The 16,909-nt window shown below is 34.0% G+C and overlaps 1 protein-coding gene across 1 annotated transcript in view; it reads left to right on the top strand.

Annotated features, from left to right (window-relative positions):
* Positions 1–16,909, top strand: part of LOC129227535 (arginine kinase-like) — a 40,568-nt gene that overhangs the window by 14,711 nt on the left and 8,948 nt on the right. The window contains 4 exon segments of the mRNA XM_054862110.1: positions 3,131–3,267; positions 3,269–3,391; positions 7,310–7,458; positions 10,542–10,707. Coding sequence (XP_054718085.1) covers positions 3,131–3,267; positions 3,269–3,391; positions 7,310–7,458; positions 10,542–10,707 — 575 coding nt within the window.

Genomic DNA, 16,909 nt, shown 5'->3' with positions numbered 1-16,909 from the left:
CAAAGGGAAAATCAAGAACAAAAAATGTTACACCAACTTCAATTAGTACATTTAATAAACCTTCAAAATTTTCAATAGCTGCTGAAATTGGTCACCGCCACACCTGATACACGCTCTTGCCCTTTTGCGAACGGAAACAACCGTTGCTCTTAAAGAAATTTCATTCCTTAGTTTCCCTACTGCTTCAGCAAGCCGGTCGCTCAATCCTTGCAAACTTGCTACTTCTGTTTTGTAAACTTCTTGTTTTAAGAATACCCAAACAAAGAAGTCCACTGGCGTCAGGTCTGGGGATCTAGGGGGGCAAGGGATGGGGCCCATACAACCAATCCATTGGGGATACTGTTCAGTTAGAAATTCCCGAACGGCATTTGAAGAATGTGCAAGGGCTCCATCGTGTTGGAAAATGATTTCCGCTCTCTCCTGAACAGGAATAGTATCAAGAAGGTCAGGCAAATGATGTTCAATGAACTCTAAATATGAGCTTTCTGCATTATAAGACCTTAAAACGTATACAGACCCATCAAAAGACTTCCGATTACAATTTATGATTGTGAAAAATATCGTCTGAAAATAAAAAGCATTTGTTTAACAAAACAATTAATGATAAAATCTAAACAGAATTATTCATTTGTCATAATATTTTATGTATCGTTTGCTTCTTTCTGATATTTTGTAAATGTGTTTTGAAAATTGCTAGAATTATGATTCTTTTTACAGTAAGTCAGTAGAGAGTGTGTTTTTAGTTTTTGAAAGTTTTCGTTAAAGTTTCTAAAGATAAGTTGCTATATTCTTTTCTCGATTTTTGGGTATGTCTCGATTTTTTAACGAAGAGCATGCTGATATGCATTTCGTGTACGGATTTTGTGATGGTAATGCTCGCAGAGCCGAGAAAGAATACCGGCTCCGTTACCCAAATCGTTCTGCATCTAATACATCGTTTGCCTCTATACATCGAAAGCTCAGAGAGACAGGTTCATTTGGTACGTTGTTCGAGAGGGGCCAGGATCACCGTTCTGCCAATGTTGAGGAGTATGTGCTGGACCGAGTAGTGGAAAACCAAAGTGTGAGTTCACGCTCGATTGCTATAGAAGGTGGACTATCACAACGTAAAGTGATGAAAACATTGCACCAAAACAAGTATCACCCGTATCATTTTACTCTAGTACAAGAACTGCGCAATTCAGATTTAGAAAAGCGGGTAACATTTTGCAGATGGCTACTAGACCGAGACACTGAAGATCACCATTTTCTAAGAAAGATATTGTGGACAGATGAGTCGTTGTTCACTAGAGGGGGCATCATATATTTGCATAACTAAAATCATTATACTGAACATAATCCTTTCTTAACCCAAAACTCATCATTCCAAACTCGATTCAGCATAAATGTTTGGATTGGCGTAATAGGAGATCATTTAATTGGTCCGTATGTGTTTCGAGGTAACCTAAAAGGAAACACATATTTAGAGTTCATTGAACATAATTTGCCTGACCTTCTTGATGCTATTCCTGTTCAGGAGAGGGCAGAAATCATTTTCCAACACGATGGAGCCCCTGCACATTCTTCAAATGCCGTTCGGGAATTTCTAACTGAACAGTATCCCCAATGGATTGGTCGTATGGGCCCCATCCCTTGGCCCCCTAGATCCCCAGACCTGACGCCAGTGGACTTCTTTGTTTAGGGATTCTTAAAACAAGAAGTTTACGAAACAGAAGTAGCAAGTTTGAAAGAATTGAGCGACCGGCTTGTTGAAGCAGTAGGGAAACTAAGGAATGAAATTTCTCTAAGAGCAACGGTTGTTTCCGTTCGCAAAAGGGCAAGAGCGTGTATCAGATGTGGCGGCGACCAATTTCAGCAGCTATTGTAAATTTTGCAGGTTTATTAAATGTACTAATCGATGTTGGTGTAACATTTTTTGTTATTGATTTTCCCTTTGTGAAAAGCACGGGAAAGTAATGCTTCTTTTATTTCTACGAATCGTTATCTCATATGTTTTTTCTCTAAATTAAATGTTAAAACTATTATTTGTATATAAAAATATCATTTTCTTAAACAAAGAAAGCAACATGCTATCGTGAAACAGAAAATTCAAAACAGAAAGGTGCGACTCTTTGCTGGTTTTCCTTTTTTAACGAATGCAGATTTTTACACTGTTTCAAACAAAAGCCTGACTTTGAGCTGAACTTGAAGCCCAATATGATTTGTTGTTGTATCATCTGAAAGCCAATAAAATGGGCCAGTTTTTGGTAGATTTGCCCGATTGTAGCTCTTACGGTTGTTTTTGAAAATGTCGATTAAAAACGTTGGCACCATTTTAATTCTGAGTGTGTCCAATGTTTCAAAGCTTGTAGCTCTCAGTAAAATGCGACTATCTTAATGCGAAAGGTATCATTTTGTAGGATTTAGTCTGCTCTTTCCAAATATGTACTTATTTTCTTTGTAGGTCCTACAGGAATTTCAGAAATCAGTCGTTTTCTCAGAATTTTGTTTTTTTACTCATTTTCCTTAAATTTACCAAAACTCGGTTACGGTTAAGGATTGGATATGATAATGGGTGGTTCTATGCTCCGCTTGGGCTCTTCTATCACCCCCTTTCGTATGGCAGATTCGATCGAACTCACCCTATAGATATGTATAAAGAGCACTTTCAACAACCTCAAAAATAGCTTACAAACAGTAACTTCAGAATTATTGAATGCTTAACTCTGCACAGCAATGTCAACCTTTTTTGTGTAAAATACAAAGTACGAAACGTATTTCTTTGCCTTACCCGGAGAGTATAGCACCAGATCTTTTATTATTACAATTTTTTTATGGTGTCATAAAAAAAAACTCTTGAACTTGTAAAGTATTATGGGCCAAACTGCATATTCATACGTCAATTTATTGCTTTTCTATGATTTTTTTAAATGTGTCAAGTACTTTTCGACACTATATGAGGATGTTCATGAACAAAAAATGGTACTTATACAACCGTCTTCTTGAAAACTGTAAAGGAGACTGTTTATGGAAACTGCTGTACTGCTGCTTAACTAATTAACTGCTTTATGGAATTTTAGTTACTGCTAATTAACTGCTTTACGGAAACTCCTTTATACGGTATTTATGTATTTGTTATGTCTCCTTTTAGGAGTTGAGAACTTGGACAGCGGCGTCGGCATCTACGCCCCCGATGCTGAGGCGTACACCCTTTTTGCCCCCATCTTCAACCCCATCATCGAGGACTACCACGAGGGATTCAAGCCCACTGACAAGCATCCCCCCCACCGACTTTGGAGACATCAACACTTTGGTCAATGTCGACCCCACCGGACAGTTTGTCGTGTCCACTCGCGTCAGATGCGGAAGGAGTCTGAAGGGATACGCCTTCAACCCATGCCTGACCGAAGCAGTAAGACACTGACCTGATCTTTGTTTTTGGTTGGTTAGATTGGGTTTTTTTGGCACAAGAGCTTTAGTAGGCTATATTGTGCCAAACGATTGTTTAATTCAAAAAAGGTGCAAAAAAAGAGAAATTGTTTAAAGAGAAAAGGACATAAAACTTCTAGAATTTTGAAAACTTTTTCCGAAATAAGCACATATAGACGAAGCTTCAAATTTTTAGTAACAACCCAAAAGAGTAATCATAAAATTACTTTTGAGACATCTAACTACTATTATATATGCGAAAGTTTGTCTGTATGGATGTATGGATGTATGGATGTTTGTTACTCTTTCACGCAAAAAATACTGAACGGATTTTGATAAAACTTTACAATAATATAGCTTATGCATCAGAATAACACATAGGGTAGTTTTCGTCGCGTTATGGGGGGGGGGGGCAAAACCCCCTTAGGGGGGGCAATAAAACACAATTTTTGTATAAATTCTTTAATATTGGGATGAAAATATACTTGCACATATTTACATTATATGTCCATCGAAAGCTCTGATTTTTCTGCTGAAGATGGCACCTGTTCGAAATTTCTAAGTAGAATAAAAAACGAGTTATGAGCTTTTTAGTTCCATGTTCGAAGGCTTTTCTCAACTCAATACAGTATTTAGTGTATCATCTCAACTCCCTGTCGATAGCGACAATTGTTGTATTGTTGACTATCTTTGCTTTTCGTGACTGTTCAAGGCTTTTCTCAAGTCAAATCTGGAAGTAAGATTTTTGCACAAGATTGGCAAATAATACATGATTTGGCTGATCATTTTCCACTTAAACGGAACTTTAATGTAATTAATGGTTTTTATTATTATTTATGCTGATTGAACACTTACTCATTATCCAATCAACCAGCAGATCGCCAAAATTTTTGCAGAAAGATTTCCGTAGCTGATGCATTTGGCAGTTTTTTCAACGTCGCTGTTTTTGAAGCCGAAGACTACGTCATAATGTTTCTCAGCTTTCACCATGTAAACAAAATATCGCCAAGCAAAGAATTTTCAAAAGACTTTTTTTTACTGTGTTAAATAATCCAGCAACTAAATTAGGCAAATCCATAAACAGCACAAAAACTTCCATTAATTTTCCTTTTTGCACAATTTCAAACAATCACCAGATTTTACTACTTATTTTGGAAACATTTCGGATGAAACTGTTTAGCGCCATTTTATGGTGACCAAAAGTATCTCAGCATCTGGTGACGATATCTCTGTAATGAAAGTTAATATCATATCGTTTTACAAAGTAAAAAAAGAAGGGGGGAGCATCATCGAAGGTACTCCAAAACGACTCTTGCAAATTCGGTAAAATCGCACCAAGAGCCCACAATGATTGAAATTTCCCAAAATAACTAAAGCAAGTATAAGGGGATTACGAGCAACTTCAATAGCAATACAGAGAAGGTTTTAGACTCCATGTTAAAAAAAAAGTATCAACAGATTAATCTTTTTAAACATGAGAAGATTAATTTCATGTTTTGTAAATTTGTATATGTTTAAATATAGTGCTTTCGTTTCTAAATCAATACTATTTTGTTCTTTATACTTATTGCTATTTTAGTTTTATGGGTAAGGAAGAAACTCTATTTTTAATCACGTCAAAAAGATGTGTTTTAAATTCTTTCACTTAAAACAGAAAACAAAAGCAAATAACGATTTTTTCTCATATTTATTACTGACCCAGGCAACGCCGGGTATTTTTGCAAGTTAATTAATAATTGTGACATTAATTTCATCTGCTCTTTATTGTGATTTCGTAACTAAATGGAAGATTTAGGGAAGTTATAGAAAAACGTATGAAATATCATAAAAGTTCTACCTAAGCTCTTGGCTAGAGGGAAAAGTCACCAAGACAAAGTTTAAGGGGAGTTGGTACCATAAATATTTTTTTAATTAATAATTTTTCGGTTTTTATGAATTTAAAATCTATAAAAATAATCCATATTATATGATTATGCGGCATGTAAAAGATCCCTTGGGTATTCGTTTGGCTTAGAATTCCCTCGGAAAAAATAAAATTCATATTGCGAATTTCACATGAAAGAGAGTCCACGCGGCTCCATCTGCTGGAAACTGGGCGTCCAAATTATCCGTGCCATTGACATCTGCGCCTTAATGGTGGCACATGAAAGACTGCATGCCATATCGGGGGTTCGCACTAGGTCTGTAGAAGGCTAAATAACCTAAATCGCTGCCTTCATTAGATGAAATATATATATATATATATATATATATATATATATATATATATATATATTTAAAATATTCAAATCAAGAACTTTCGAGGGACACCAAATTCATGTTTCCACATAGATTAAAAGTAACTCAATTTAAATATTAATGGGTCAGAAATGCATTAAATATACGCACAATTTTATTTTCCAATGCGATTGTCTAAAAATGTCGATTTTAAAATCTCGTGTTCCATTTTCTAGAAATCAGCTTTAATTTTTTTGTTCGTATACTGAAGGGAAATTTTTGTTTCAGGGCGCACTTTCTTCCAAACAGCTGTTTTTATAGGCAAAAACGGTGTTTTTTTCCTCCATTCAGAAAGTAACTATTGGTTAAAATTTAATAATTTATGAAATGAATAGAATTGCTTTAAAATTTTACTTTAGTAGACTCTTAGATATTTTTTGAAATGACTGAAATTGGTAAGTTTCTATCATTAAACGTTTTGAGGGAAAGCTTCATAAAGTTCAGAAATTTAACATTACGCTTAACAGGGCACCGACTCCTTTTAAATAATATGTTTTATTTCAATTCTCCATCAGAAGTTTAACAGATTTTAAAATATTAATAAAAGAAAAGCTCTGCAACTTAATACAGTCTAACCTTGTTAAAACGAGCTCAAAGGGAGCTTTAAAATCAACTAGTCTTATCCGAAAATCAATAAACAACTATCAATAGGAAGGGGATCACTAAAGTAGTTCGTCTTTGTAGTAATTCGCTTTTAGCGTGTTCGAACTAACGAAGTTCGACAGCATTGCTGACCAAAATATTTGACTCGAGCTAGTAATAATTAAAATATTTTCGAGTAACACGATTTAATTAAATAATAAACTATTCCAATGTTTCTTTTCGTGTTAGTTCATCGGTTAAGTGGCGTAGTGTTTTTAGTCGTTGACCTCGTACGCCTTTGGTCGCGGGTTCTGAGACCAAGGACCAAGTCATTAGATGGATTTTCTTGACGCCGAATGTCTTCAGCGCGTATGCTAGCATTGGCACGACGATAACATGATCGTCATGTGCCATTCTTTAACATGCGTCGTTTTTGATGATTTAAAAAAATTTTAGGGCATACCCTCTACCTAAGTCGCTCCCCTAGCTTCAAATGTTCATGGCTTTGAGCTTTTCTTCTCTTCTGCCCTAACGGTTTATAACGCTTCCATTCCCTTAAAATCAAAATGAGGGCTTTGAAGCTGCAGACAACTGAGAAAAAAAAAGTCGTTTGCTATCTCTAAAGAGTGCTTGATGGGGCAAAACGATGGTCATATTTGGATTCGGGAGGTCGTTTTACATAAGAATCAGCATTAACAGTGTCAGGATAGTTTTTCATGCCACGCAGTGTAATTAAATATTTTTTTGAGTAACGAAAGCAATATAGATTGAAAACATAGCATATCATTTGTCGACAGTTAAATACATATTAAACGCTTTATGAAATTAATTAAAATTGCTACCAAACTTGAGTGGTGCAACATTAGAAAAAAAACAGATCATTTTTAATGATAAAGTGAGGAGGAATTTCAGAAAAGAAAAGCCAATTACTGACAAACATCTGCCAAAATAATAAATTTTAAACAAAAAGGGGCATTTTTGCAAATTAATTCTTTTAATTAGTACTGCCACTTTATTAACTTGGTGCAACTTTCTGCTTTAGAACTACAAAGAAATGGAAGAAAAAGTAAGCGCCATCTTCAGCTCATTCGAAGGTGAGTTGAAGGGCAAATATCACCCTCTGACTGGAATGGACAAGGCAACTCAGCAACAGCTCATTGATGACCACTTCCTCTTCAAGGAGGGTGACAGGTAAGACTAAGTATTTTCAAAAAAAAAAAAAAAAAAATGCAAAATTATTCAAGCTTAATTCTAAAAATTCCAGGGGGGGGGGGGGTTGGGATCCGAAATTTCCAAAAATTTTGGACTGACAACAACAACAAAAAAAACTTTCAAAATGTTTTTTTTTCCAGTGATTTTTAATGATTTTTGGTAATTAATATTTGAAGAGCTTTTACAGTAAGAGGAAGGGGCGGGGGAGGCTTCCTCATAGTTTCCGAAAATTTCATACTGTCTTCAGAAAAGTCCACTATCACCCCTGAAAAATTCTAATCGGAAAAATAAATTCTAGCCATCAAAAAAACTTTTCTTTTTAAAGTAGTTTTTATGCTTGAGGGGTAAAAAACTTTTGTATCTAGAAAATAATTATTTCAATTTGTCGCTTTAAATATTTAGGTAGACTTGTGTTTTTGAATGAAATGTTTAATTTTTTCTATTGCTGTGTTATTAAGACAGTAAATGACATAAATACTTGTTTGCAGGTTCTTACTGAAAACTACCGGTTTTTCTTAAATTAAGTCCAACTTTAGGCATAAAAGTTTGTTTAATCAACACGGTACGTCGAGAGTTTTTCAAAAGTAATTTTCTCAGCCTCTTCTATGCACGAATTTCCCTTTTTATCCCTATATAATATCCTTATCTTGAAAAAAAAAAAAACAAGAAAACTGTCAAACGACTTTCTTTGCAACGTTAAACTATCGGGACGGAAAACAACATTAAGTGACTTTTGGATGCTACGTTGACGGAAACAGATCCGTTAATTTGATACTGATAAGAGTAAGGTTTTTGTATTTAAATACAACATGGATGTGCTATACACACGAAAAGTATACATATATAAATCCAGAATTATTCCAAGGTTGGGGGAAATCGGGAAATATCACAGAAAAATTACATAAATTTGAAAAAGATCCTATCCGAAAAGAATCCCTTCTACCTTCTAAAGGTCACTTAAATTCAGAAACTTAAATAGAATAAAATTCATTTCATTACATCAACCACCAGATTCCCCCTCCCATCCTCCCCCTTTTTTTTTTCAAAATGTGAGCATAAAATTACTTTTTTTTTTCCTTGTAAAATTCAACTATGTGTAATTCGATTATTATAGGCATGTTAGTTATCATTTTGGTAAAACTTGATTGATCAAGGCTTTTTTTTTTTTTTTTTTTTTTGCTTTTTTTTTAGTGCTGTAATCTGGAGTTATTTTGTGGTGAAAATTCTTTTCAACTGGAATTATCACTATATACTTGGAATCATCTAACACTTAAAATTTCATATGAAATGTCAGGTTAAGTACTAAATACATTTTGATACAGAGAAAAGCATGTATGTTAATATATATTTATCCTAAATGTTTTAACTAAAACGTTTTATTTTTTATTTTTTCCTTTTTCGCCAAACATTAAATTATTTGAAAAAAAAAAACATTTCCTACTCCTTTAATCTTAATTTCAGATTAATTAATAAATTTATTTTATTTTATCTTAAGAAATTGGTTTTAACAATCACAGAAAATCTGAAAAATGTAGAAAATTTATAGTAACTAATAAATAGTAGTAACTACCGAAAGGACGTGTATAGTAACTACTAAAAGGTAGTAGTATATACTATTAGACTTAAAAGACCTAGTAACAACTAAATAGTAGCCACTAAAAGGAGGTATAATTTTCGTTAGACAAATCTAATCTCATTTAGCAACATGATTTTTGAAATGCTTCTGTTGTTGTCCAGTTTTTGCATCACAACTAATATTTCAATCAAATAAATTAATGCAATTTTTCTCGTATGAAATACACGAATAAAAAATTTTAAGTGAAAACAAAAAAAAAGGACTTAGAAATTGTGCCTTTTGCTTTAAAATTCTGCAATCTTTAAAAAGAGAAATACAAGTTAAGAAATAAATTGATAGTAGGGGAATGCGAGGCAAAGTGAAATAGTTAAGAACACTTACATTTTTCAAAATGAACAAGTTGGGAATTTTTTTCTGAAAATTACGGTACATAAAGAAGGAAGAATATATTTTATAATAAAACTGGCATTGAAATATTATTTTTTATTTTCTGCAGTTAATTTGCACCTGCAAAAAAAAAAGGTAGAAATTTTTTATTTCTTTTTTTATGGGACAAAGTGAAAGAAAAAAAAATATAATGAAATATTTTCTATTCCATTGTTAAAGATTGATGTTTGATCAAATAAATGAGTAAACAAAAGAATGAATGAATAAACGAATAGGAAACGAAACAATAAACGAATAAATAACTAAGTTAATACGTGAAAAAAAGTAAATGAATAAATAAAATAGTGAGTTAGTTAGAAAATAAGTGAATGAGAGAGAGAGAAAATGAACAAATAAGGAAGTTATTAAATGAAGAAATGTAAATGAAACAATTAATAAACGAATACGTAAGTGATTTGATAAAGGATTTGAAGAAGTAAATGAAATGAACTATTTCACTTTGCCCCGCATGCACTTGACTAACTGTACAAAGCATTCAAAGTACAAACAAGCTTAATATTAAATAAATAAATACTGCACTGAATATTAGTAGAGCTCAAGTAATATTTAAAATATTATTAACAAGAACTCCGTCATTTAATAATAACCAAAATAATTTTTGACGTACAGTGAAATATTACAGTATGAGTATCAGTTTTTGAAAATTGTTTGTATTATCCTATTCTTTGATTTTCAGAGGTAATTTTTTCTTGATCGGATAGACTACATGTGTTACTGTATAGTTAAAATATTACTAGGTAGGTGGCGCAAAAAGGAGATAAAATATTCACCATTTCACTTTGTGCTCCACATTCCCCTACAATTAATAATAATAATACTGGAAATATGGCGGGAAAAGTAATCGAAATCAGTATAATTGTCGCAAAAGTTTGTAAAAACAATATACCTCAGATTGCTAAAAAAAAATTGTATCCATTAAAATTTTACTCAGAAAAATGTACACATGCATATAGTACATAAATTAAAAAACTGCTTCATTTTGAACACGAATTACAACATACAGTAAGTTGATTAATAAGAAGTCCATTTTCGTTTCTAGGTTCTTGCAGGCTGCCAATGCTTGCCGATATTGGCCCACCGGCCGTGGTATCTACCACAATGACGCCAAGACTTTCTTGGTCTGGTGCAACGAAGAGGATCACTTGCGTATCATTTCCATGCAGAAGGGTGGCGACTTGAAGGCCATTTTCCAGAGACTTGTAAACGTAAGCCCTCTGTTTTTACTTTCATATTTTTTCTTTTTTTTTTTTTTCTTTTCTTTTCTTTTTTTTTTTTTTTTTTTTTGAGCAATCACGATTGCTTATTGTTCCCACTGGACTGTTTTTGGCGTCCTTTGATTTTTCCCACCGCCGCCCTCCGCACCATCACCGTCGACAGGCTCCTCACGATGCTGCTCCTATAGCGAAAGCCATCTCCAGGTTGCATCCATGTCCTACACACACGCGCATACATACACAACTACACATACACGCACGCACACACACACACATACATACACCTACACACACATACACACACGCATACATAGACACCCACACATACACACACAAAAATATGCACACATACGTACACACAACTACCCACACATTCATGCCTGCACACAGACACAAACACATATGCCTACACACACATACACATACCCTCCCACACACACGCACATTCATACACACACAACTACCCACACACTTATGCCAACACACAGACACAAACACACATGCCTACACACATACACATAACCCCTACACACAAACACATACCCCCACACACAAACACACACGCCTACATACACACACTCGTGATTGCGAAAAACATAATTTGAATTCAAGATGTCAAAATTCAATTTTTTTTTTTTTTTTCATCTTTTGAATATCTAATTTGCTTAAACAGACCCTGTACTGTACAGGGCGATTCCATTAGGTGGAACGGGACATTTTTCAGTATGTTTTGTTTTATGAATACAAATAAAACAAGCTAGAAATTTTATTTTTGGTGGCAACAGTAAGGATTTTTCATAAGAATTCCGTAGACTATTAAGCTTATCGTTTTTAAATAAAATAATTGATGAATACGCGATAAAATGTCCGTGACTTACGGAACTCGAATCGTTCCCGTTCCGTCACGGGCATTTTTTAATTGCATGTCGTTCAATTATTTTTTTCAAACGGACTAACTTTGATGTTCTACACAGTTCTTATGACAAATCTTTACTGTTACTATCAAAAATAAAATTTCTAGCTTGTATTAGTTGTATGCATAAAGCAAAATCTTGTAACAAAACTACTCAAAATGTCCCGTTCCGTCACATGGAACGGCCCTACACTGAGCTGATGTTTCGCGATGTTTTCAATTCGTTTCTAGTACATGGTAATGGTAAGTTAAGTTTGTTAATCAAAGGATGGTATCAAAAACTTTTAACGGATTTCTGTTTTGTGGAATACTCACCTAATCTGGGACTTAAGAGAAATGAAAGCAGTATAAGTTAAGTGAATACCTTTGTGCATGAAAAATAAAATAAGAACAAACAACGTCAAAAAGTACAAATTGCAGATTACTTTAGTTTACGTTAAAGTAAAGGCGTTACAAGGAACGCCTTTTTCAATACAAAAGAAATGAGCTTATGGATGAAAAGACATCCGACAAAAGCTTTTTGTTTGTTCTTATTTTAAAAGTCCGAAAATGGCAAAACCTTACATATTCTAGTTTTGTATAAATGCAAAAACTTCTAAGCTTTATTTCATTTATGTATGCATTTTGCAACTAAAAATATTTCTTCTAAGAAAAATACATGCTACACGGCAACAAATTCTTAAATTATTCTATGTGACATTATTAGAATATTGTTATACCAATAATGGATTTATTAGTTTCAATGATTGATATGATTGCGTGTCTCATTTGATCAAATTTTCTGTCACTTGTCGGGCCCTTTTAAACATAAAAGAATTTTTTTCAATTTCAGTGCGATTTGGTCAGTTACAAAAGGAAAAAGGTTTAAAATGTAAAAAGTCTAAAAAGATCTTAGTGCATGCTAAGCACGTGAGTAGTACATGTAATTAATCTTCCCAGCGAAAAAAATTACGTCTCTTTTTCTGAAACTTGTGCCCTACTCTTTAAATTCTGAAAAGTCCATCAAAAATTTCAAATGTTCATTCTATAATTGTAAACGTGCCTCGGGTGCAAAGTCTTCATTCTTATACCAATGTTGTATGACACTCAAAAATCTCTTCGAAGAGAGATGTACTTCAACCGACATTGAAAACTATTTCGGGTTCCATCTGGCCGGCCGCCATGTTCAAACTTCTTTCTTCTTCAATCTGGAGTGTTCCATCAAGGAAGACAGTTCTTGACCTGATTGTCTTTTGCTTAATTGGCAGTTTAGTTTGGACTTGAATCGTTGGATTAGGAACAAGTGGTTGTCATCTGTCTTTTACTTGGGGGACAAGGGAGACAAGGAAGTTGGTATCAAAAGAACTGTGCCAGGATGGTTTCTTTAGATGGAAGAGAAGAAAGCAATTCAGGAATATTTCATTGTGAATACAGAGAGACACTTGGTTAAAGGATCCCTTTTAACTGACGCTATCTTTATTTTTATACTATGTTATTCTAATAATAAAACTGAAAGTCTCTGTCTGGATCTCTGTGACGAGCATAGCACCTAGATAGTTCTGCCGATTTTCATGAAATTTGGCACAAAATTAGTTTGTAGCGTGGGAATGTAGCCATCGAAGCGATTTTTCGAAAATTCGACTTTGTTCTTTTTCTATGATTTTATTTTTACCACCATCGGTGGATTTAATTCCTCTGCACTGAGAAATTACCATAATATGGAGAGTAAATTACCGTAACATGGACGAGCAAATTATCTTAACATGGACTAGCAAATCAACATAGCATATGAGGGAGAAATTCAGCATCCATTATATAACTAGTATGTTGTGGCCATCACGAAACTTTCTTCTATATTTTTCTTTTTTCTGATCCCTCCCCATGCTTGACGAGGAAGCAATATTCCTAACAAAAACAAAATTACACATGCAAAAACTTGACGACCATCCCAATGTCTAAATTATTGTAAAAGCAAAGCAAAGAACGAAAATTGAAAGTTATTTTAAAAGCCTTGCTTGAATTAATTACAAATATTTTATTTATAAACAAACATAAGATGGCAACAGTTAAAAATTTTAAACCATCTTATACATATAAAATCTGAGTATCTATCTATCTATCTATGTCCAAGCTTCTTCTCCCGAACGACAGTGAACTGACCATCGAACCAGGTATCGATGGATTCGTAATCCTCCCGTCTTCATGTTTAGCTATTTAACATAATCCTCCGATAATAATTAGCGGAGATATCAATTAAAAACTATTAATTATGACTCTTAGATTTCAAAATCAAATCCCTATTTTTCGAAGGCTTTCCTCCATTTAAATTATTATTCAGTGCTTCATCTCAACTTTCCGCAACAATGCTTTTATTAAAATGTATGTGAGCGTGAAGAAAATCATTGAGATGAAAGATCTGCTGCCATTTTTTTTCTCGAATATGCTCAGGTAAAAGTCTTGTTTTTGTTTTGAGGCTTTTCCTGTAATCAGGGGATTTAAAATGTTTACTTTATGGGGGTTTTCCGCAATCTGCCACAAAATTTCACTGACTTTTTTTTTTTTTTTTGGTTCAAGCCTGAGTGTTGAACTCGCGTCACATGACATAACTTTCATTTTCGAGGAGGACCGTGCACGTCGTAAAGTAAATGAGTGATTTACAAGTTATTTGAGTTCTTTGAGAGTTTGTACCTGGAAAACGGATTGATGTAATTCTTGTACGACCATGTGGATAGAATCCATCCAAATATTTATCTGAGTGGTATGTTGCATTAATAAACACCCGGGCAACGCCGGGTAGTAGACTATTTTATGTAAAAAGCGGATTGTTATTGTGCATAAATGTTTCCGATATAGTCTATCAGATGTAATTCAGTTTAACGTGAGTAAAGATTATAGTTGATAATGCATATATTTTCCTCTTTTGTGCTGACTGAAAATGTACTCATAACTTGTATCATTGATAACGATTATTAACGTTGATGAGGTGTTTTGGCAAAAATATGTTTTACTGGTGTTTTGCAAACCTTGCTTTACGCGCATTTATTTATTCCTTAACGCGTTAGAAACTAGTGTCAGTGTACTACAAAAGCATCAACTGGACTGCTCTTACATTTTTTAGGTAGCCCGTGCAACGCCGGGCACGCAGCTAGTCTTATACATATAAAATCTGAGTATCTATCTATCTATCTATCTATCTATGTCCAAGCTTCTTCTCCCGAACGACAGTGAACTGACCATCGAACCAGGTATCGATGGATTCGTCATCTTCCCGTCTTCATGTTTGGCTATTTAACATAATCCTCCGATAATAATTAGCGGAGATATCAATTAAAAACTATTAATTATGACTCTTAGATTTCAAAATCAAATCCCTATTTTTCGAAGGCTTTCCTCCATTTAAATTATTATTCAGTGCTTCATCTCAACTTTCCGCAACAATACTTTTATTAAAATGTATGTGAGCGTGAAGAAAATCATTGAGATGAAAGATCTGTTGCCATTTTTTTTCTCGAATATGCTCAGGTAAAATTCTTGTTTTTGTTTTGAGGCTTTTCCTGTAATCAGGGTGTTTAAGTTGTTTACTTTTCGATTATTTTGCCGTAATCTGCAGCAAAATTTTGCTGTTTTTTTTTTTTTTTTTTTTTTTTCTTTGTTCAAGCCTGATTGTTAAATACGCGTCACATGACATAACTTTCATTTTCGAGGAGGACCGTGCACGTCGTAAAGTAAATGAGTGATTTACAAGTTATTTGAGTTCTTTGAGGGTTTGTACCTGGAAAACGGATTGATGTAATTCTTGTACGACCATGTGGATAGAATCCATCTAAATATTTATCTGAGTGGTATGTTGCATTAATAAACACCCGGGCAACGCCGGGTAGTAGACGATTTTATGTAAAAAGCGGATTGTTATTGTGCATAAATATTTCCGATATAGTCTATCAGATGTAATTCAGTTTAACGTGAGTAAAGATTATAGTTGATAATGCATATATTTTCCCCTTTTGTGCTGACTGAAAATGTACTCATAACATGTATCATTGATAACGATTATTAACGTTGATGAGGTGTTTTGCAAACCTTGCTTTACGCGCATTTATTTATTCCTTAACGCGTTAGAAACTAGTGTCAGTGTACTACAAAAGCATCAACTGGACTGCTCTTACATTTTTTAGGTAGCCCGTGCAACGCCGGGCACGCAGCTAGTCTTACACATATAAAATCTGAGTATCTATCTATCTATCTATGTCCAAGCTTCTTCTCCCGAACGACAGTGAACTGACCATCGAACCAGGTATCGATGGATTCGTAATCCTCCCGTCTTCATGTTTGGCTATTTAACATAATTCTCCGATAATAATTAGCGGAGATATCAATTAAAAACTTTTAATTATGACTCTTAGATTTCAAAATCAAATCACTATTTTTCGAAGGCTTTCCTCCATTCAAATTATTATTCAGTGCTTCAACTCAACTTCCCGGATGAACGCTTTTATTAAAATTTACAGCGTGAAGAAAATCATTGAGATGAAAGATCTGTTGCCATTTCTTTTTCTCGAATATAAAGAAATAAAATTAGGCTTTTGTTTTAAGGCTTTTCCTGTAATCAGGGTGTTTAAGTTGTTTACTTTTCGATTATTTTGCCGTAATCTGCAGCAAAATTTTGCTGTTTTTTTTTTTTTTTTTTGTTCAAGCCTGATTGTTAAATACGCGTCACATGACATAACTTTCATTTTCGAGGAGGACCGTGCACGTCGTAAAGTAAATGAGTGATTTACATGCAGTTTATTTTTAGTTACCTAACCTTAGTTAAACCTTGCTTTACGCGCATTTATTTATTCCTTAACGCGTTAGAAACTAGTGTCAGTGTACTACAAAAGCATCAACTGGACTGCTCTTACATTTTTTAGGTAGCCCGTGCAACGCCGGGCACGCAGCTAGTCTTATACATATAAAATCTGAATATCTATCTATCTATCTATCTATCTATGTCCAAGCTTCTTCTCCCGAACGACAGTGAACTGACCATCGAACCAGGTATCGATGGATTCGTAATCCTCCCGTCTTCATGTTTGGCTATTTAACATAATTCTCCGATAATAATTAGCGGAGATATCAATTAAAAACTTTTAATTATGACTCTTAGATCTCAAAATCAAATCACTATTTTTCGAAGGCTTTCCTCCATTCAAATTATTATTCAGTGCTTCAACTCAACTTTCCGGATGAACGCTTTTATTAAAATTTACAGCGTGAAGAAAATCATTGAGATGAAAGATCTGTTGCCATTTCTTTTTCTCG

Source organism: Uloborus diversus, chromosome 8, assembly GCF_026930045.1.
Source record: "Uloborus diversus isolate 005 chromosome 8, Udiv.v.3.1, whole genome shotgun sequence".
Lineage (NCBI taxonomy): Eukaryota > Metazoa > Arthropoda > Arachnida > Araneae > Uloboridae > Uloborus > Uloborus diversus.
The sequence above is the reverse complement of the archived record's forward strand: the minus strand, read 5'-3'. Positions and strand labels throughout refer to the sequence as shown.